The sequence below is a fragment of the Olea europaea genome, chromosome 4 (assembly GCF_002742605.1).
Source record: "Olea europaea var. sylvestris chromosome 4, O_europaea_v1, whole genome shotgun sequence".
Taxonomy (NCBI): Eukaryota; Viridiplantae; Streptophyta; class Magnoliopsida; order Lamiales; family Oleaceae; genus Olea; species Olea europaea.
In genome coordinates this window covers 20,687,723-20,710,952 of record NC_036240.1, presented here as the reverse complement: position 1 = coordinate 20,710,952, position 23,230 = coordinate 20,687,723, and the positions used below count along the sequence as shown (strand labels likewise).

At 35.0% G+C, this 23,230-nt stretch overlaps 1 protein-coding gene across 1 annotated transcript; it reads left to right on the top strand.

The window, feature by feature from the left end:
• The first annotated feature begins 391 nt into the window (after window positions 1-391).
• Window positions 392-23,128, top strand: LOC111393992. The gene is made up of 3 exons (XM_023019786.1): window positions 392-522; window positions 22,185-22,336; window positions 22,804-23,128. Exons 1-3 carry the CDS (start codon window positions 447-449, stop codon window positions 22,819-22,821), a joined length of 246 nt encoding a protein of 81 aa, XP_022875554.1. The 5' UTR covers window positions 392-446; the 3' UTR covers window positions 22,822-23,128.
• The last annotated feature ends 102 nt before the right edge of the window (window positions 23,129-23,230 follow it).

Sequence of the window (23,230 nt, the reverse complement as noted above, 5' to 3'; positions counted from 1 at the left end):
ATAAATAAATAAAACCTAAATCCAACTATTATAGAGAGCTGAAATCTACAATAATTATGTTGATTAATTTATGTTGAATATTGTAATTTAAAGATTTTTTTGGAGGGTTAATATGATATGTTTTTATCTTAATTTTTATTTATTTTGTTATTTCATATGTTAATGTGTTATAAATTAAATTATATTTTAGAAATGAAATAACTTTTTTTTGAACAATTTAGAAATGAAACAAGAAATTATGGGATTGGATATGTTTTTACTTTTTACCATATTTCATCTGTCAATTTTCACGTAATTATATTAAAATAATTGTGACATGCCTAAGAAATTAAAAAATTTAATTTTAAAGGACTAATCTGAACATCATCTAAAACCTTAGAATTAAAATCAAAATTACTCTAGAAGGAAGAAAGGGCAACTGATTTTGAGATTTCTAAGAAGGAAAAATGGGTGCAGGGCAGGCGATGAAGAGAATACCACGCATCAAATTTCCTCGAAGGCATCCCAAACCCACGCCCTCGGGTATGACACACATACACACATACATATTTTGATTTTATTTTCTCTCGATGGATTTTATATTTTATAATCCCTGTTGGATCTCAGCTTTAGCAATGATTAGTGTTCTATCGGGGTAATAAAGGGAGTTCCTTTATTAATTGTCATTGAAATGGTTGGCATCTGAATTTTTAGAATAATTTTTATAGACTTGATGAAGGTTTAGCATTGATTTTTTTATTTTATTATTATTATTTTTTTCCCCAGAAAAAGGAAGAGGAAAGAATGTTAACATTAAGTACTGTAAAATAAAAAGATGAGAGAGTGTTTCTTATTATTCAATCAAGCTCAGAGCTGGTTTAAATAGCCTTGCGTGAAGTATGCAGAAGTAGAAAAATCTGCAGCAACTAATCCTCGTCTAGCAAACCTACAAGTGGGATATTCCTAAAGAATAGATAAAATGCTACCATTTCCCAGGCAAACAGGATTATTAACAGCCTTGCAACCTCACAAAGGCTTCTTGCTTCAATGGTTTGGTTAATATATCTGCAATCTGATCTGCACATTAACAGTGAACCAACTCAACAACCCCATCTTTAGTAAGATCATGAAGAAAATGAAACCTGACATCTATGTGTTTGCTTCCTCCATGAATAACTTGATTTTGGAGAGCTTAATTGCTAAACTATTATCACAGTAAATCAGTATAGGTCTTGACTGATTGCAATATAGTTGTTTGAGTATTATTCCTAACCAAATTGCTTGACAAACACAAGGTGTAGCTGCAACAAATTCAGCTGCAGTTGTGGACATAGTGACTATCTGCTGCTACTTTGAAGACCATGAAATGGCTCTTGAGCTTAGTATGAAAACATGACCTGATGTGCTTTTCCAGTCTTCTATATCCCCAGCATAATCACCATCATTGAAACCAACTAATTTCACATTTTCAGCCCTTTTATAAAACAAATCAAAATCAGTTGTACCTTTCAAATACCGAAGCACCCATTTTGCAGCTTGAAGATGTATTTCGGTTGGAACTTCCATGAATTTGCTGATAAGAATAACAACATACATCATGTCTGGACCATCTGGTTGAGTGGCTGATAAGTACATTAAGTTTCCAACAATTTGCTTGTAATATTTATTATCAACTCTTACTCCATGAACATCTCTTGTTAGTCTACAACCTGGGATAATTGGATTTAGAACTGAATTGCAATTAGTCATCTAAAACCTATCCAAAATTTCAAAAGCTTACCTATGATGCTCGAACTCGGGTACGGGTATATATCTAAGTGTCAAATCTTTTATTTTTTAAAATATAGGATACAGGGACATTGCTAAAAAGAGTCCAAATTTTGGATACGGGTACGTGGGTAAGTCTTTCAAGTTTCAATTTTTTTTTTTACTAACCCAAGACATTATTTTGAATTAACCAAAATCAATTGTTCACAAAGAATGAAATGAGTACTGAATAAGGGATTAAAACGAATAAATAAAATATTGGAGTTTAGTTTTCAATTATGGGAAGTTAATTACTAAATGTTATATAAAATAGAAAATGCGGGACTTGATTGTAATTTGGACATAGTGGTGCACTAGGTTGCACTATATGGAATCCATTTTTATTTTATATAAGAAAAATCTTAAATCACCGATACAGAGAGGAAAAGAATAAAAAAAAAAAAAGACGAAAAGGGAAAGAAAAAAGAAAGAAGAAGAAAGGAAAAAACTTAGTGCTATTGTCCTTCTCCACCCTTTCGAAGGCAGCACTAAATTTAGAGAGCAAAATTGGGAAAGGGAAAGAAAAAAGAAGAAAGAAGAAGTAAAAACAGCGAAGTGTTCGATTGAAACTTGGATGATCCGACACATATCCTATACCTATACCCTATGTTGCTCGGACTATAAAAAATGGAGAAGTATCCGTGTTGACATGACATAACTCGGATATTGACACGGGATATGGATCGGATCCTTAATTTTGCAATAAGATACTATAGCAAAATAGAGAAGACGGCGGAAGGTGGAGTCTTTCTTCTAGCCGCACCAAATTTCATCTATAGAGATAGAGTTATCTAGCCTTGCGTTTGTCTATAGATGTTTCAGGGTTTCTGCTTCTAGCTTGGAAGAAAGAAAACAGCAATGTCGGGGAAAGAAGACTAAGGAAGAAGAAGAAGGGTTGCCCTAATTGATTGAAGTGAGCTTGGAGCGAATTTTGAAATGATTTATAAGGGCTTTTGTGAAGTCCAATGCATATAATTAATGAAATTACAATTATTTTATTGGGATAAGTTGTATGGTCAAACTCATTTCATTTGAGTTTATTTTTATATTAATTTTTTATTTCTTATATTTATGTAAATGAATTGTTTATTTTGTAATTAAAATAATTTAGAGCTATACCTAGTTTTTGATATTAAATTTAAATATATTTCTATATTCGTTTTTCAATAATATATAATACGTTTACATTGATTTTTTCCTTTAATTTTTTTGAAATGTCATTTTAAAAAAAAATAAAATATTTTGTAAAACGTATTTCTGTACTCGTATCCAAAATTCAGATTCTTTTTAACCGTATCCCTGTATCTTAATTTTTATAATGAGAATAATCTGACTCTTAGATATGTACCCGTATCCAACACCCACACCTGAGTCCAAACAACATAGGCTATACCCATGTATCGTATTCGACATGGGTACTTCGACTATTTCGAAGAGTCCGTGCATAAGAGGAGCTTACTTCTTTTGTCCTATAAAAATCTCAGAAGATAATTGGATTACCTTAGTACCAAGAAAATATCGCATCTTTTCTAGATTGGTCATGTCAAATTCATGGATGTAGTACATCACAACTACAATTAATAGTTTCCTACTACAATTATTTTTTATCTTTTCTAGGAGTTTATCTTTTCAGTTATGTTTATCTTTTTTGTTTTCTTATATAATTGTGATAGAACTTTTATTTTTTATTTGATTAGGATTATAGTTTCAATTTTCTAAAACTAGTAGAAGTAGGGAATAATCTTGCCTATTTATATAGGGATATTGTACACTTTTCATAACAATCAATCATTATTCAATCAATACAAAGCTAGTTATTCCAATATATTTCTGTTGGATTTTATGTGCAATATTAAAGAGATGAAAAAAATCAACACAAGAATTTACGTGATTCGGCGGTGTGTCTACGTCCACAAGAGTGAAGTAGAGATTTTTTTTATTTAGTAGTGAAAAATAGGATTACAACATATTATTTATTCTAACCCTAACCTGGGCCCATATAAGACTTTAAGACCCGTACAGAAAATACCCCTGTACCGTATCGCGAGGGCGTTGCCCCCACACCCCCAATCCATTCAGCGTCCCTAACAACCAGATAGTGAATTAAATCTGCGCAAGGCCGATGCCGTCGCTCCGCTCCTCTCACTCCACTCCGCTCCGCGTTGACATCAGTCCATTTGATCCAGGACTTGTGTTCCACTCTATATGAGCCACATGCACAACAATTTCTAATTTCAATTTTTATTACAAGAATTTCCTTTGATGCTCGGACTCTTCGAAATGGTTAGAGTACCCGTGTCGAACACGATACAACATGGGTATGGATATGAGATATATGTCGGATCCTCTAGATTTAAACCGGAAACTTCGCCCTTTTTTACTTCTTTTTTCTTTTCCTTTTCTTTCCCGTTTCCTATAATTGAATACTAAACCCGAAAATTGTATTTTATTAGTCTTAACGTCTTATTTAATACTCATTTCCTTTTTTGTGAACTATTGATTTTGGTCTATTCAAAATGATATCTTGGGTTAATAAAAAAAATTGAAGTTTAAAAGACGTACCCACGTACCCGTGTCTGAAATTTGGATTCTTTTTAACCATGTCCCCGTATCCTATATTTTAGAAAATAAAAGATCCGACACTTAGATACGTACTCGATACCCGTACCCGAGTCCGAGTATCATATAGAATTTCATAGTGCTTTCGCACCGAAATTGCTATAGGAGCAAGGAAATTGCCTTAATCTGATGGCTGATGGTGATCCTAGTGGCTACCGTCAATGACAAGTAGAGGCTCGACAAACTTGAACAACTTATCGAGGGGATCGATGAAACCTTTCAAAACATCACGCAGATGCTGACTGCATTGAGTCTTGAAAGGAATCGTGAGTCCATGGGGAAGCAAGCTGACAAGAATTTGCAGACTTTAACTACTATGAATGTTGGTTGCTTCAACAAGATTAAAACTAGACAACAGGTGGCTAGAGAGTTTCCTCGAGTCGTAGCTAAGTTTGAATACATGCAAGTTATTAAGAATTTTACGAAGGTTTATAAAGAAGATATCAAAGAGTCTAATTTGAAGTACAAGAAGATTTTTAAAACACGATGCACCATTAACAATAAAGTATGCAATGTGATAATGAATCATGAAGGTAGTGGAACTTGGTATCCAAAGTATTGGTGATAGTTTTAAATTTGAAGATCGAAATATTATCAAACTTCACATGTTAAAAGGGAACAAGAAATTCAAAACATGGAGGTATGTAAAATTTCACTTTCTCTTGGAAAGTACTACAAAGATGAAATTATATGTAACGTGGTAGAGATGGACGATTGTATTGTACTTTAGGGACAACTATGGTACTATAATGTAGATGCAACTTATATAAGTCGAGATAACAGGTATATATTTTGGTGGTATGATAAGAAGATTGTTTTAATGGAATGTGACGAGTAATTTGTGAGGCGTGTCAAATTGATAATAAAAATTTTGTTGACCTTTTCTTCAATTTCACTGTCAATGAAATGCATGAGAATAAGGAAAATATGGACGATGAAAATTTAAGTCTTCGTACCAATTCTTTTGTATTGAAGAGAGCATCACTAAACATTATGCAAAAGATGAAAAATATGAAGAATCGAAAATAGCATCAGTGATCTTTATCAACAGTTGACTCAAGGATAAGAAATCAAATCATGCTTCATTTATGAAGAAATATTGTGTAGAAGTTATTTGTGAAGAAAATAGAATGACCATAGAAGAAGCAAAATTGACTTCAAACAACGGAACTGAAGAATATAACATTTATCGAGCACATTAAGAAATTGAAATTTCTTTAATATCAATATTAATAGAATTTTTTGAATATTTTCCTCCTGATTGATTGATTTTCTTTTTCTTCAACCAAACTTGTGGACGAGTTTTCTTCAAGTGGAGGGAATTGATGTAGTACATTACAACTACAATTAATAGTTTCATACTACAATTATGTTTTACCTTTTATAGGAGTTTATCTTTTCAATTATGTTTATCTTTTTAGTATTCTTATATGATTGTGATATAATTTTTATCTTTTATTTGATTAGGATTATAGTTTCAATTATTTTCTATTTCCTAATACTATTAGAAGTAGGGATAATCTTGCCTATAAATATAAGGGTATTGTACACTTTTAATAACAATCAATCATTAACCTATCGATACAAAACAAGCTATTCCAATAACTCTTCTGCAACATTCGTCCATCATAGATCTTTTGAACTCAGCAGACATAGCTTTATCATTTGTAGGGAATGTCAAATCATCTACATATAAACAAATAATCAAGAGTTTACCCCATTTTCCAGATTTGACTAACAATGTGTGCTTATAGGGACATTTTTAGAAGCCCATCTTTGAAAAATATGCATCTATACAACTGTACCAGGCCCGGGGTGTTTGTTTTAATTCGTATAGAGCCTTCTTTAGCTTATAAACTTTCTGCTCTTTTCCTTTTTGCACATGCCCTGGTGGCTGATTAATAAAGACTTGTTCATTTAACTCACCATGCAAGAAAGTTGATTTTAAGTCAAGATGATAGATGGACCAATTATTCTGTGCTGCCGATGCCAAAGCCAAACAAATGGTGTCATGCCTTGCTACAGTTGCAAAAATTTCAACATAATGAACTCCATACTCTTTTATGTATCCTTTAGCCACCAACTGAGCTTTATACTTATCAACTTCTCCTTTCTCGTTCATTATGGTTTTTGTAAACCCATTTAACTCCAATGGTCTTTTCACCTTCTGGAAGATCGATCAATTCCCAAGCGTCATTCTTCGTAATTGCTTCAATTTCTGTGTCGATAGGTTTCTTCCACTTTACATTCTTTGCAGCATTATCAAAACTGATACGATCATTGTCTGCATACAATGCAGGATGAGCAATAGTATCGTCATCAGTAATTCATTTCCACTTACATAATCGATCATCTAAGAGGGTCTTTCTAGCCCACTGATTATATGAGTTTCATAGTTGATCCTCAATTGACTTACTTGGTTGACCAACAAAGTATCTCTAGTAGCTTGTACTTCAAAATCAATCTGAATTTCTTCATCAGCATCTAAATAAAAAAGGACGGTTTTATTTTATGCATTTTTTACACTATTCCAATCCCAACTACTGTCCTCATCATACACAACATCGTTAGTAATGATAATATTTTGATTTTCTGGATTATATAACCTACAGGCCTTGGAAACCTCACTAACACCAAGAGATACGCATTTCACACCTTTATCATCAAGGTAACTTCTCCTCATCAGGTATATGCGCATAAGCTGAACATCCGAATATTCTAAAATGATCAACAGAAGGCTTGTGTCCACTCCATTCTTCTTCAGGTGTCATGTTCTTTACAACAAATGTGGGGCCGCTATTCAAAACATAGACACTCCAGTTTACAGCTTCTAGCCAAAAATTCTTTGGGATGTTTCTTTTTGCCAAAATGCAACGAACCATATTCATAATAATTCGATTCTTTCTCTCGGACACTCTATTTTGATGTAGCAATAAGCTACAGTAAGTTGCCTTGGAATTCCTTGCATCTCACAATAATTAGTGAATTCATGGAAATTGAACTTGCCACCATGGTCAATGCGCAAAATCTTAGTAGATTTTCCAGATTCTTTTTCAACGTGTGCTTGAAATCTTCTAAATGATACAATAGCCTCAGACTTTTCTATTAAAAAATGAACTGATGTTTTTCGACTAAAGTCATCCGTAAAGGTGATAAAATACCTTTTTTTACTTTTTGGTGTTGGGTTTATTGGTCCACGTATGCCTGAATGGACTAGCTGGAGTGGTTGAATGGCTCTCCATGTGCTAGCTTTAGGGAATAAGTCACGATGCTGCTTCCTAATTACACATTCCTCACAAACTTTTTCATGAGGTTGAATTTGTGGGAGTCCTCTAACCATTTTTTTGTTGCAAAGCTTTCAATCCACCAAAATTCAAATGCCTAAAATGATAATGTTAAGAAGCACCGATACGGATATTAGTGTCCGACACGATACTTGTAGTATCGGATACGTCGACATGCGATTTTTTGAAAAAGTTCCGACATGATATGTTGTCGATATGTTGATTAAAATATTATTTTTTTAACTTATTCTGATTATAGTCTAAAGTAATAATTTTTTATACTTATTTCATCATATATAAATAATTAAATACTATGGATTTGATTTCTTATGTACCTTTGATTTTTAATAAAGGATAAAATGGTAAAATAAAAATGATATATACTACAGAATAAATAAATTATATTGTTGTTATTGTGCCTAACAAAAGTAATTAATTTACATCCACTAAATTTTCAATTTCTACCACGTCTCTTCATTTCCTGATTTCTTTGTCTTTTTCACAGCACTCACTGTCTTCTCTGCATTTCTTCTTTCTTCTTCCTCAGTTTTCTTCTTCAGTCACCAGTCACTTTTTGTACAATATTTACATTTCAACCGGTGTCCGATACACGTCGATGCCGACAGCATGTCCTTGCTTCCCAGCGATAGTGCCACAGCCATGTGGTATCTTTCACGGTTGATGCAAAACATGCCCCATCAGTAAGTTGAGTTTTGGCGTGCAAAGGAAACATATGATTACCTGCCATGTTGACCTGTGCAATAAATCCTTTCTCTGGATGATAAATTTGGCACATTCCCTTTTGAATAATTATAGCAAATCCATTCTCTTGTAGCTGGCTCAAGACCAATTAAATTGTTGTTTAATTCTGGAAGATAGAATACTCCAGTAATCGTCTGCACACTCTTACTTAAGAGAATGTTAATATTTCCTTTGCCCATTACACAGATATTAGCATTATTTCCAAGCTTCTCATTTTCTCTAAAATTTTCATCTAATTCAGAGGATAGGAATTTATTACCAATCATATGATTGCTGCACCAGAGTCTAGGTATCACCTAATTGAATCTCATTTTTCTTTGTGTAGGCCATCAAAATTATTTCTTCATCGGTCTCAGCCAAATTCATCTTTGTCTCGTTTTCTTTGTAAGGACATTCATATTGATAATGACCAAGCTTGTGGTAGTGATAGCATTCAACATTAGCCATGCCATATTGTTGATTGTATGTTGAAGCACATTATTCTACCTCTTCTCCGTCCTTTAAATTCACCACGTCCTCTATCTCTTCCAAGAGATGTTGCTCCATTAGTAGTAACTTTCAAGGCCTGCTCTTCCATAGTATGACTAGTCATCCTTTGTGTTGAGGACACCACGTTCAGACCGCCACTGACGCATTTCTACAGACGTCGGAAGAAGTTTGCCCAGCCACTCAACTTATGGTTGGGAGATTGACGGAAGCCTATGGTGATATAGCCACTCGATAGGGTCGAGTTTTCTCTCCCATCTCGGGAGAATTGATGAGGACATCCTAGTTTTAATTATTTTAGTTGGACTTTTATTTCTTAGTTGGAATTGGGTTATTTTATTTTTATGGACTTGTGTATTGTGCTTGGCCCTATCTTTTAGGTTTGCAGTATTTTCAGTATTTAAATCTATTTTACATTGTAATTGAGACGATGAATTTGATTGAATAAAATTGCTGCAGCCTTCATTTCCTTCCCATCTTCTTCTCCTTCCCTTCTCTGTGTTTCTCCCTCCCCTCACCTCTTCTTGTTATTCTTGCTGAATTACTTATTATTGGTTTATTCCCCTGCATCACTTTGCTCATGTACCAACAATGAACTTGGCAACTCACCAATTGAAAGACAATCCATGTTCTTTAACTCTTCAATGGAACACACCACTTAATCAAATTTTGAAATCGCAGAGTGAAGGATTTTTTCAATGACTACCACATCTTCCATTTTCTCGCCATGAATTCACATTTTGTTTGCAATTGACAGTGTTCTTGCAGAGTAATTATTGATTGATTCTACTTCCTTCATGTGTAGGATCTTAAACTCTTTTCGAAGAGCTTGAAGTTGTGCACGTTTCACCCTTTTCGTGCCTTGATATTTCTTCTTCATTGATTCCCATATATCTTTAGCATTATCCCTTTTTAATATGGTTTCCTGTATGACACAATCTACTGCCTGGAACAAATAATTTTTTGCCTTCAAGTTCTTCAATCTCTGCTCATCGAGAACCTTAATTTCTACATCTTTCAATGCTGTTCCTCCTGTTGGTTCTGTGAAATTATTCTCCACAATACCCCAATACTCTTTTGGATCTCAGAAAATTTTCATCTAACATGCTCCAATGTTTACAATGACCATCAAAGTGAGGGATAGCTGATTGCAAAAAATTGTTATCTGATGCCATTCAAATTTGCTTCTATAAGTGAGAAAGTTGCTGCTTCATTAATGATCAGACCCCTTGTGGCTATGATACCACTTGTTAACACTAAGTACTTTAAATACAAAGAGGAGAGAATGCTTCTTATTATTCAATCAAGCTCAGAGCTTAAATAGCATTACACGAAGTAAACAGAAGTAGAAAAATCTGCAGCAACTAATCCCACATCTAACAAACCTAGAGAAGTGGGATATCCTAAAGAATAGATAAAATGCAACCATTTCCCGGACAAACAGGGATTATTAACAGACATTTAAACAAAGAATAAATCACTACTACTATAAAAGAGTGAATATGCCAGTTACTATTCATTCAGGACGTATTTTACTTTTCCATTTTACCCTCAAATATTTTACCAATCCCTCTTTTCTCAAAGAAAGCAACAAAGACTTAGGCGTAGGCATTCCAACCAATTTTTTGTGGAATTTTTTACCCTTGCATAAGTTTACTGGGCCCCACATCTGCAAAGTTTGTGGCAAGAAAAGGGGATAACTACAGCTGTCGGTCAAAAATTACTTGGAATGTCCAAAGCATCCTTGTGATAGAGTAAAATTTAAAAAATTTAGGGATATCATGGCATTTTCATCAAAGTTACTTGTTCAGAAAGTCAAAAATTGCTACAGTGATTTTTTCTATATACTCCGCGCTGCACGGAGGGTTTTTTATTATTTTTTTTGCTCTTTTTTACGCATTTATTAACACACATGTTTGATGTATGTTTAACTATTATTGATGTTCATTTAGATCATTCGATGTGTTTATGATATAGTTCTTAAAACGAGTTTCAAGAGAATATAGAAGATTTATGGTAGATTATTATAAAAAAAATTAAATAAATTACCCAGTGAAAAAAAAAGACTATTATAAAAAAAATTAAAAAAATTACCCAAGAAAAAAAAAAAAAATTGGAAAAAAAAAAAAAAAAGAACTAAACATATAGCAACTCCGTACATCACGGAGCAATTTTGCTCCTGCCAGGAGCAATTTTTTTCATTGGGTGATGCATAATATTTTTTTTAAGAAAATGATGTAAATTTTATTGAAAAAGTTGTCCTGAAAAAATAATAAACATTAATAAAATAATTGATTTTATAATTATTTTTAAAGAAAAAGACGAGTTATACGTATTTTTTAATATACTCATTTGATGCATGTTTAACTATTTTCGATATTCATTTAAATTATTCGATGTGTCAATGACATAATTCTCGAAATGAGTTTTGAGAGAATATCGAAGATTTATGCATTTGACTACCGTACAATCGTCGATGAATTTATAAAATTAGCATGTTATCGAAAATCTTAATTTTTTAAATGATGTCTCTTCTCACATTAAAAAAATTTAAAAGTTCATTATGAAATTTTCTAAATGACGTCAAAAATTATTCTCGCAAAAAATATTGAGTATTAATAAAGTAAGTGATTTTTTTTAAAAAAAAGATGAGTTATACGCATTTTTTAATACACACGTTTGATGTACGTTTGACTATTTTCGATATTTATTTAGATCATTCGATGTATTTATGATATAGTTCCTGAAATAAGCTTTGAGATAATATAAGATTTAGTGTAGATTTATATATAAAAAAAAAAAAAACTAAATAATTCACAGTGAAAAAAATTGACACAAAAATAAAAAATGCAACTCCGTGCATCACGGAGATTTGCTCCGTGATGCACATAGCAAAGAAATTTAAAAAAAAAAATTTCAATTTTTTTGGGTGATTTATTTAGTTTTTTTTTTTTAATAAAAATCTACCATAAATTTTCTATATTTCGAAATTCATTTCGAAAACTATATCATAAATACATCGAATAATTTAAATGAATATCGAAAATAGTTAAACGTACATCAAACGTATGTTAAAAAATGCGTATAACTCGTCTTTTTGCTTAAAAAAATCAATTATTTTATTAATGTTTATCATTTTTTCATGAAAATAATTTTTTACGTCATTTAGAAAATTTCCTAATAAACTTTTAAATTTTTTTAATGTCAAAAAAGACATCATTTAAAAAATTAAGAATTTCGATAATAAGTTAACTTTATAAATTTATCGACGATTGTACGGTAGTCGAATGCATAAATCTTCTATATTTTCTCGAAACTCATTTTGAAAACTATGTCATAGACACAACGAATAATCTAAATGAATATTGAAAATAGTTAAACGTGCATCAAACGTGTGTATTAAAAAATTCGTATAACTCTTCTTTTTTCTTTAAAAAAAATCAATTATTTTATTAATCTTTATTATTTTTTCTCAACAATTTTCTCAATATAATTTACATCATTTTCTTAAAAAAAATATTATGTGTTAGGATGTTAAATATTATTTTTGACGCAAAAATTCAAATCGGGCAAAACAGCACCACACGCACATAGGATTAGGAGTGATTTTGGTCAAATATGAACTTTTTTGGCTTCAACTTGAACTCTCGAGTACACTCGTGTATATTATCGATTAATAATAATATATGATAATGCAGAGAGTGTCATATATGAATATTATATTTTCATTTATCATTTTAAACAATTAATCAAATTTGTAGATTTATTGAGAGAAATGAATAAATATTTTGACACATTAATATTATTTAAAAATTGACATAACCCGTGCATTGTACGGGTGGAAAACTTGTATTTAACAAAGAAACTAATTTTACTACTTTTTCTTGCGTGTTAGAAATTGTTATAAAGTAGACGTGTAATGTTGTGAAAAATGTATCGGAGGATAATATGACGTTGCTGAGAACATTAGATGTGGGTTAAGGCTTGTTAGATTAGTGGTAATTGCTATATTTTGGATTCTTCCATCTAATAGGGCTAAATGGAAAGAGAAAAATGAAGTAAATCAACAGAAATTGTTACAGCCTGTTTGGGAGTATTTTTTACCCCAAAAAATTGATTTTTTGGCCATTATTTCACTATTCAGTCGTAATTTTTGACTTTTTCTCTCACAGGTGGACCCCACTTTTCTTCTAATGGTCAAAAAATCAATTCTCAAAATTCCTCCCAAACGGAACCTTAGTATCATGGTGGCGGAATGACTTGAACTCTACAAATTTAGTGGTGGTATTGTAGAATGTGATGAAGCCTAGTATTGTAGCTGATGATAAATAAACATGTGCTTTCAATGTTTGGGTTGCTTTCTTAATAGACAACCTGGAATATGTATGGCAATACCAATGTGCTAGAGCAATCTTTCTCGATCAATTATGAGTCAGTGTAAATGTATGTCCGCTTTAAGGGTAGTTGATATTTTTCCTATTGTACTAATGAGAGCGAAGGTAGATTTTTGTAGAAAACTAAGAGTGCGGTTGATTTCCATTTTCATTTTCAAAACGAATTTTAGTTTTCCCCGAAAACGGCTGTTTTTCGCGTTTTGAGCGTTTTCGACATTTATAACTGAAAACACTGAAAACGATAAAAAGTCGTTTTACATTTTCAGTTATAAATTTTAACTCGTTTTCGAAAATGCGTTTTCGAAAACGACGGACCAAACGCATTTTCCGTGTTTTCGAAAACGAAAAACGGAAAATAGGCCGAAAACGGCAAACCTACCACGGCCTAAGCTTTTTCATATGTTTAGTTCCAGAATTCACATCTCTTTTCATTGTTCATGCTTCCGCATGTGAGACCAAATACTCAAGTTTTTATATAATTTTGTGGAAGTCATTCAATTTATACGAATGACCAAAAAGATCTATCTTATATATGGCTGTGCATTTTTATGTTTCTGATTGAAATTGATTTCTGAGTATGGTTTTATTAAAATCAAAGAAGACAAATACATTTTTCCAGTTCTGATTCCAGTTACAAGTTGTAGCAATGGGTGGGTATAGGTTGGCCAATATGTTGAATGGCATGGTGATTTTATTAATTAAGTAAATTAGAATTTTTCTGGATCTTTATTGAGTACGAAATAGGGAGTATTCCTTCAAAGAAGTGCAGAACTATGACCACAGACGGCTGACTGACTAATAACGTGTAAGCAAGACCAGTGTTTGTGCATGAATAGAGAAAGGACTTGCTGGAGTTTTGGTGCGTCCTTGCTAATAATAATGTGATTTTAGATATAGATGAAAGGATGAGCTATTTTATGAGTTATTTGTGGCTCTGTGCTTCTGAAAGAACGTTTATGCATCTTTTGTATTTTGAAATTATTGTCTTCCTCTCTCCGTTCTCTGTTTCAATATAATGTTCATTTCCATAAAATGAACACCTTTTTGTCCCTTTTCGCACATTGCCCTTCATTAGAAAAATTCTATTTTTTTAATATAGTTTAATCACACCTCTCTCTCTCTTTTTTTCTCATACAAAATAAAACAATACATAATTCAAATGTACACGTGCATATTTATTTATGCATTCAACGTCGCCCCAACCCCGATTCCGCAATGCTACAGTTAGCACATCACCAACCTCACCTCTAAAATAGGCGATCTTGACTCTATATCGAATTTCATTACACCACTGTTAAAGTAGCCTCCAAAATCACAAGTACACCATTTCCAGTAGTCTTATCTCATATTCTATAAGTTTAGAATCCCAGTTCTTTTTTCCATATTTTCCTCCTAAATTTTATCATTTTCTTCCTCCCAAAGAGCTGGAGTGCTCAGTGGCTTATACGTGTCTACTTGTTCTACCACCACTTCAATCTTGGCCATGACAATTGTTATTTAATGATCGTTCACTTTCTTTTCAATTTTGCAATATCAAAGATCTTTCATGGAAATATATTTTTATATGTGTTCAATTTTTCCTGTGGTAAGTTGTGCAATATTCACTTTTTATGTGATTATATGGGATGCATAGAGCTTGGTTGTGCTTACCTCATCAGGAAGTGGAAGAAGAGATCATCCATTGTAGCTCACGAAGCTTGTTGATGCAGCACCTATAGATAATTAATGTAAAAAGAGAAAATCAATGAATCAAGAAGAAGAAAACAGGGGAAGGGATGGAAGAAGAAGAAAATAGGGGAAGAAGAAGAAGAAGAACGGGGAAGAGGGGGAATTTCACCACAAGCTACCAAAAATCTTTATTCAATCATCAACTGTCTCCATTACATGGCAAAAGAGATTTAAATAGTAAAATAAACCCTAAAGAGAGAGGGCCAAGCCCATTAAACAAGTCCATAAAAATTACCCAACTAAAATAAACAAAATAAAAGTCCAACTAAAATAAAATAACTAAACTAGATGTCCTCATCAACTCCCCGGGGTGGGAGAAAACTCGACCTTGTCAAGTGGATATATCATTATAGGCTGCAGTCAATCTCCCAACCGTAAGCTGAGTGGTTGGGTAAGTTTCTTCCGACGTGTGTATAAATGTGTCAGTGGAGGTCTGAATCTGGTGTCCTGAATCCGATAAAGCTCCAATAAATCTGGATCCAATTGTTGTAGTGTCTCTCTGGAGATCTATGTACAGTCAGAATCTGGTCGATCAACCCAATGAACAAGGAAGCGTTAAACCTCTCCATCATTAGTTAACACAGTTTCCTCATCAAAAATAGTATTAATTTTATCTTTGTGTGCTGTAAAAGGTGGTAATGGGTTAGAAGTGGCCAAATAATCAGGATCAAGGTCCATAAAAGGAGGTAATAGAGGATCATATGAGGGAATGAAATGACCTTTATAAGCAACAAGGTCCTCAATATTGAAAGTAGAATGGTAACTAAGGTGGGATGGGATGTCAACAACATATGCATTTGGACCAACTTGATTAAAAATTTTAAAAAGACCAGTACTACGGGCTTGCAATTTGGAGGCGGGTCCATTGTAGACGTCGCTTTGGCCTAATGCGGACCATAACGTAATCCCCAATATTTCAACATATCGTTTATGCAAATCAGCTTAGAGTTTATATTTTGCATTATTGGCTTCAAGTTGTTTATTGATCTCAATGTGTAAATCACGAAAATGTTGTGCAAATGCTTCGACTGACGCTGATACTTTAGCCTGTGGGGACATAGGAATGAGATCTAATGGCTTCCTAAGTTTATACCTATGGACGGGTTCAAATTGACTCTTACCTAGTGAACGATTCATGGAACTATTATACGTAATTTGAGCTATAGGAAGGATTAAATCTCAATTACGAAGATTTTCTTGAACCAGACATCATAACAAATTACCAAGACTACAATTAACTACTTCAGTTTGACCGTCAATCTAAGGGTGGTAGGCTGTAGAAAATTTCAATTTGGTATTCATTTTTTGCTACAAAGTCCTCAAAAAATGGCTAGTGAAACGAACATCCCTATTGGACACAGTGGTCTTAGAAAGCCCATACAATTTGACAATCTCATTAAAGAACAACATGGTAACCTTGGACTCATCTGACGTATTGCTAGAGGGGATAAAATGAGCCATTTTCGAAAAACGATCGACAACCACAAAAATAAAATCATGTTTCTTTTGGGTGCGTGGAAGTCCTAATACAAAATCCATACTAATATCTTGTCAAGGACAATTGGGGACGGGAAGAGGAGTATATAGGCCTGTGTTTTGCTTCTTCTGTTTGGCTAATTGACAAGTGTTACATGTAATAACAATCTTAGCCACATCTTTCTTCAAACTAGGCCAATAGAATTGGCGTTCAACTTCTTCTATGGTCTTATCACGCCCAAAGTAACCGGCTAAACCTCCTGCATGAATTTCCCACACTATGAAATCTCGCACTGAAGTTCGAGAGATGTGCAATTTATTGGCTCTAAAGAGATAACCTTCCTCAAGTCGGAAGCCATCTGTGGTGTCTGATTGTCTCCCTTGCAAATCAAGAAAGATACCTTTAAAATCGGGACATGTCTCGTAATCCTCCTTAAGCCTTTTAAAATCGATGACCTTGACACTCATGATCGACAAAAGGGAGACACTACGACTTAATGCATCAGCTGCTTGATTCTCCACGCCTTTCTTGTGTTTTAAAACAAATGAATAGGCCTGCAAATATTCAATCCAACGATCATGCCTAGAGCTTAATCTTTTCTGGGAGTTGAGGTAATGGAGGGCCTTGTGGTCCGAATAAAAGATAAACTCCTGGAGCAACAAATAGTGGTGCTAATAGCACAAAGTCTGGACCACCGTATACAGTTCCTTATCATAAGTTCAGTACAGTTGTTTGGCCTCATTTAACTTCTCACTGAAGTAAGCGACAGGGTGACGATCTTGACTCAAAACTCCGCCTATAACTACCCCGGACGCATCACACTCTACCTCAAAGACTTTGGAAAAATCAGGAAGACGCATGACAGGAGTCTGTGTTATTCGCTTCTTGACCAACTTAAAGGCCTTAGCCGCTTCTTGTGTCCAGTGAAACTCCCCTTTCTTCATGCACTCCGTAATAGGCGCCATAATGGTGTTGAACCCCTTAATAAAGTTACAGTAAAATGTAGCTAAGTTATAAAAGCTCCCTGACGTCATGAATAGTCTTAGGTTCAGACCAGTCAAGAATCGCTTGAATCTTGGTAAGATCAGTAGATACCCTTATCGAAGAGACAATGAAACCTAGGAAAATGACTGTATCGATGAAGAAATAGCACTTCTTGACGTTAGCAGTAGAACAAACTTGTGTGAGATGGTCACGGTGTTGCTCCTTAGTCTTACTATAGATGAGAATATCATCAAAGTAGACAACAAGAAACTTACTCATGAAAGGTCGAAGAGTTTGTATCATTACCCGCATAAAGGTACTCGACGTGTTGCTTAGCCCAAAAGGCATGACCAGCCATTCATAAAGACCATCTTTCGTTTTAAAGGCGATCTTCCATTTATCACCTAGGCGAATTCTAATCTGACGGTATCCACTCTTCAGATCAGTCTTCGAAAAGATTGTAGCACCAACCATCATATCTAGCATATCGTCAAGTCTAGGAATGGGAAAATGATACTTCACTGTAATCCTATTAATGGTACGATTGTCCACACATTCTCTAAGAATCATCCTTCTTAGGGGTCAACAGGGCGAGAACTGCACAAGGGCTTAAACTCTCATGAATGAACCCCTTGCGAAGGAGTTCGTCTACTTGCCTCTGGAGTTCAGCATGCTCGATAGAATTCATCCTATAATGAGACAAATTTGGAAGGGATGTCCCTGGGACGAAATCTATGGCATGCTGAATATCCCGCAGGGGAGGTAATTCGTTAGGTAGGTCTTCCGGGAATACATCTCGAAACTCTTGAAGAAATGATTGAACTTCAATAGGGCTCTCTATTGCAGAGTTCGGTGGGACCTCCATAACAACAATAGCAAACACCACTGAGTTACTAACAAGTGAGCGCTCAAACTTCGTAGGGCTAATGATATGCAGCCCTTTTCGTTCCACACTTTTCTTTGTTTCGTGTGAGCAAGAGGTTTTGGGGGCAGTGGATTAAGGTGAATCTTTTTTCCATTAAACACGAAAGAACAGGAATTGGATCGACCATAGATAGTTACATCTAGGTCAAATAACCAAGGTCGTACCAGAATGATGTGCCCGACATCCATGGAAATAACGTCACACCATATATGGTCCTTATACTCGAAGAACTGGATAGGGACTAGACAACGCTCCTTGAGAGCTATAGAAGAGGTATCAAGCCAAGAGACGCTATACGGCTGAGGGTGAGGAACTGACTTTTAACCCAAGACAGGATACAGTAGCTATCGAAATCGCATTAATGTAGCTACCACTATCCACAATAACTTTACAGCCCTTGTTATGGATCTTGATGTAAGTGTGGAAGATGGTATGACGACGCCAATCATCAGCATCCCTAGGCTGGGTAAGAGTGCAACGGACGACTCCGACTCGAGGCGTATGTGGGATAAGGAGACTAGTCTGAATACAACCTAAGAAGGTATCTTCACTATCCTTCAAGTCATCAAACTCTTCCAACTTAGGTTCATAAACCTGGTCTTCTAATTGCTTGTCAACTATACCTTCACGCTCTTCCATAATTAGGGCTCAGTTAGGACACTTAGAAGAAATATGACCAAAACTCTTACAGTTGAAGCATTGCAAACGGGAAGACGCTCTTGAAACCTCAGAACCTTTACCTTTACTATCCGATACAGGGGTGGCATTAGAAGGAGGAGGCCCTAGAATAGACGTAGGGGATGGAGTGGATGCAGAAGAGGTTGCAGTGCGGGTGTCACTATGAGTTCTATATGGTGTCCTAGTCACTAACTCATAATCTCGAATGAAAAAGTAGGTGTGGTCTTGTCAAGAGTGGAGACGCCTAAGGACAAGCTCACTACGAGTTCTATACGGTGTCCTAGTCATTAACTCGTAATCCCGAACGAAAGAGTAGGTGTGGTCAAGGGTGGAGACGCCTCTAAGGACAAGCTCACGTCTAAGATCATCCCTTAGGCCTTGCCTAAACCTACTCAAGGTCATGACCTCATCCACAATGACTTGACATCTCATTCGAAACTCATCAAACTGAGCAACGTATTCAGTCACAGGTCGATTGCCTTGCATGAGTGCATTCCGTTGATCCACCAAGTTACTCCTGTAAAATTTAGGTAAATATTTTTCTTGAAGGTGACGCTTCATTTCATCCCAACTCCCAACAGAGGGAGCATGACGTCTCTCCAGGATGTCCTCAACACTTTCCCAAAAGAATTTAGTAGTGCCAGTTAATTTCAAACTTGTAAATTGTACCCTCTGATCTTCCGGGACCCCATACCAGGCGAAGAAGCGATCCATCTCTCTAACCCATTGATTGAATATACTAGGATCTATACAACCATCAAATGTAGGGGCATCTAACTTAATATTTCGAAAGAGACGCTCCTCGTGGCAACCTCAGAACCTTTACCTTTACTATCCGATGCAAGGGTGGCATTAGAAGGAGGCCCTAGAATAGACTTAGGGAATGGAGTGGATGCAGAAGAGGTTGCAGTGCGGGTGTCACTATGAGTTCTATATGGTGTCCTAGTCACTAACTCATAATCTCGAACGAAAGAGTAGGTGTGGTCTTGTCAAGAGTGGAGACGACTCTAAGGACAAGCTCACTACGAGTTCTATATGGTGTCCTAATCATTAACTCGTAATCCCGAACGAAAGAGTAGGCGTGGTCAAGAGTGGAGGCGCCTCTAAGGACAAGCTCATGTGTAAGATGTGATGTTCTTGTTCTCGTCTACCAGCCTGATTTCCATCCCTGCGATTATGTCTGGCATGGTGTCGACCACCTTGTGGACGACGATGAGGTCCATTAATGAAGACTTCAGAGTTTTTAGCTTCAATTGAATATGGGGTTGGATCAAGATTGTTCAACCTAACGGCTAGTGCCCTATTCTCCTCATCAGTAGCAGTTATCTTAGTTTGGACAGTCGTTAATTGATTTTGTAATTGTTCCAACTGTCGGGTAAGGGCCTCAATTTGGGACGGATCCATGGCAAAGATACTAGAACTAGAGTTAGTAACGCGATCACTAAGCAAATGCATACAAAGTAACACTAGCTAAATAAAATGTACTACTGAGATCAATAAACAACGGGTACCAACAGTAAAATAGCAATTATTATTATTATTATTTTTTTTTAAGATACTTGAAAAAAAAAAAGATGGGATTACGTAGGGCCGAACGTGGCAAGCTAATAATACTGATGCAAATAAAATAGAAAGCAAGAACACAAATGCCTATTCGAAAGGTCTAATCACGTGGGGGTAATTGGGAAACAATGGATGTTAACTCAGAAATTCTGATCAAGTGGATTTTTTAGGCTACAATTATCAAAGAACAACAACACAAGTAATGTAAATGATGCGATCTTAAAATGAAGCAGTGTTGTAAATCAACAATAAATGGAGGTCGAGGACTCCCTGTTGTTTTGTTGCTTGAACTGCTGACACATGGGTTTTGGATATAATTGCGTCCTTTCCTTCGTTTCAAGTGGTTTCTTGTGAATATGAGTGATTGCTGTTTTAGTTCTGCTGATGGTGTATGTAAAAACTGTCCCTCTGTGTGGTGTTGGCGATGGCAAGTGGCGGTGGCGATGATTGTGACTTCTGTCTTGAGTGTGAAAGTGAAGGGGTGTACTGCGTCTGGTTTGTGTAAGTGGAACAATTTGTCTGGTGACTGTGGCTTATGGTGGCCGTGGTGACTCAGAAGAAATGGATTAAGTGAGAGAGTTTTTAACTGGGATTGGGAATAATTTGGGCCACTAGTTTATTGCCCAAATGTCTTGATAAAAAGAATGGGCTCGCGGGTAATAATTATCTGTGGGTATATGTATTATTATTAGGTTAGGTTAACGAAAGGTGGGCTGATCTTGTATGTAGGCTGAATGTAAGTAGGGTTTGATTGTTAGGAATGAAATTTATGAAACGGCACACTTAGCATCAGCAAACGCCTAAAACTTTAAAATTGAATTTTATTTATTTATTTTTTTTTTTTGGGGAAACTGACGAAAATGCTAAAACTAAATTTTCCGGTTGTGAACAGTATGATGAACAGTAACGATTTTTATTTTTTTATTTTTTTTCAACTAAGACTGAAAATTGGAGAAGGAAAAAAAAACTGCTACCTTTACCAAAAATCTTTTTAGTTTGTGTTGTTCCAACAGATTTTGGGAAGGAAATAGGAAGAAATTTTGGATTAAAGAAAAGAAATTATCTAAGGTTCGACTCTGATACCAAATTTGATGCAGCATCAATAGAAATTACTGAAAAAAGAGAAAATCAATGAATCAGGAAGAAGAAATCAGGGGAAGGGATTGAGGAAGAAGAAGAACGGGGAAGAGGGGGAATTTCGCCACAAGCTACCAAAAATCTTTATTCAATTATCAACTGTCTCCATTACATGGCAAAAAAGTTTTAAATAGCAAAATAAACCCCAAAGAGAGAGGGCCAAGCCCATTACACAAGTCCATAAAAATAACCCAACTAAAATAAACAAAATAAAATTCGAACTAAAATAAAATAAAAAAACTAGATGTCCTCATCACTTGTTTTGTTGGGAAATGAATTTTGTGCCTATAGCATGACTCAATTCTTTCTCAGTATCAACCCAAATCATTTAGATTAATGCTTACAAGGCGGTTCCTCTTCAGGTACAGGCCCCCAGCATCAAGAAACATCGGGAGTTGGGCATGTTCCACAAACATTTTTTTCAAGGTCTCCATCCAGCATGAGTTTGGGTGGAAAGGCTTCTGACCAGCCGAGAAGGACACCAGTGTCACAAGAGGAGATTGAAGCTATCTTGGTATGGAACAATTAGAGTGTATATAGTGTTATGAATGTGTGATGCAATCTAGTTTTTATGCTTTCTGAGTCTAATCTGTCATAAAATCTCTTCCATCCATGCATTCCATCAACTTATTGGTTCCACGTGACCAATCACTATGGTCTCAGCTTTCATTAAATATCGTTTGTCTATATCAACTTGCGTTTTGAAGGAAAAAGCTGTGTCAGGAAAATCTAGCACATTTGTTAGCATGTAGGAAATCCTTTGAATTATTATGTCCAACGTTCCTTTCACCACCCTTTGGCAAATCATGATGCTGTAGTTTCTGTATGATACGGAATTTTGAATGTTTGCATTTATGGTTCGAATATCATGGGTGTGCTTGGCCATCGTCTTTTTTCATTCTTTAATGATTTCCTGGACGTGGTATCCATTTATGTTTTTCAGTTTTCCAGTTGTTCATTGACCACTCTCTCTTTTGACAGTTGGGTGGATGTATTTGAACTTCTGATGGAGCCTGCCTTGCAAGATACCAAAAACTTTGATCAAATTATTGCCATCCTATATACCATTTGAAATGTGGAGAAATTGATTGATTACTTTTATCTTGTAACAGAAAGATCATACCTTATCTAACTTTATGAGATCAGTTGCTGTCTTTGTTTGCTGGACGTTACATTGGAGATTCTCTATGACAATCTTTGCAGGAGGAATTTGATTTTACTAATTTGAACACTCAATTTCTGTGCATTATAGTCAGAATTTGAAATGAAATCTGAGACATTGTATTTACAAAGCCATATTTATTCTCTCCACAAATCTCAGACACAGAATATTGCCGCAAGGATGCAAGCAAGCTTAGGAAAGAATCTAGGCAAGGCTGAACGCAGCTTGTTTTTCACCACCTGTGTA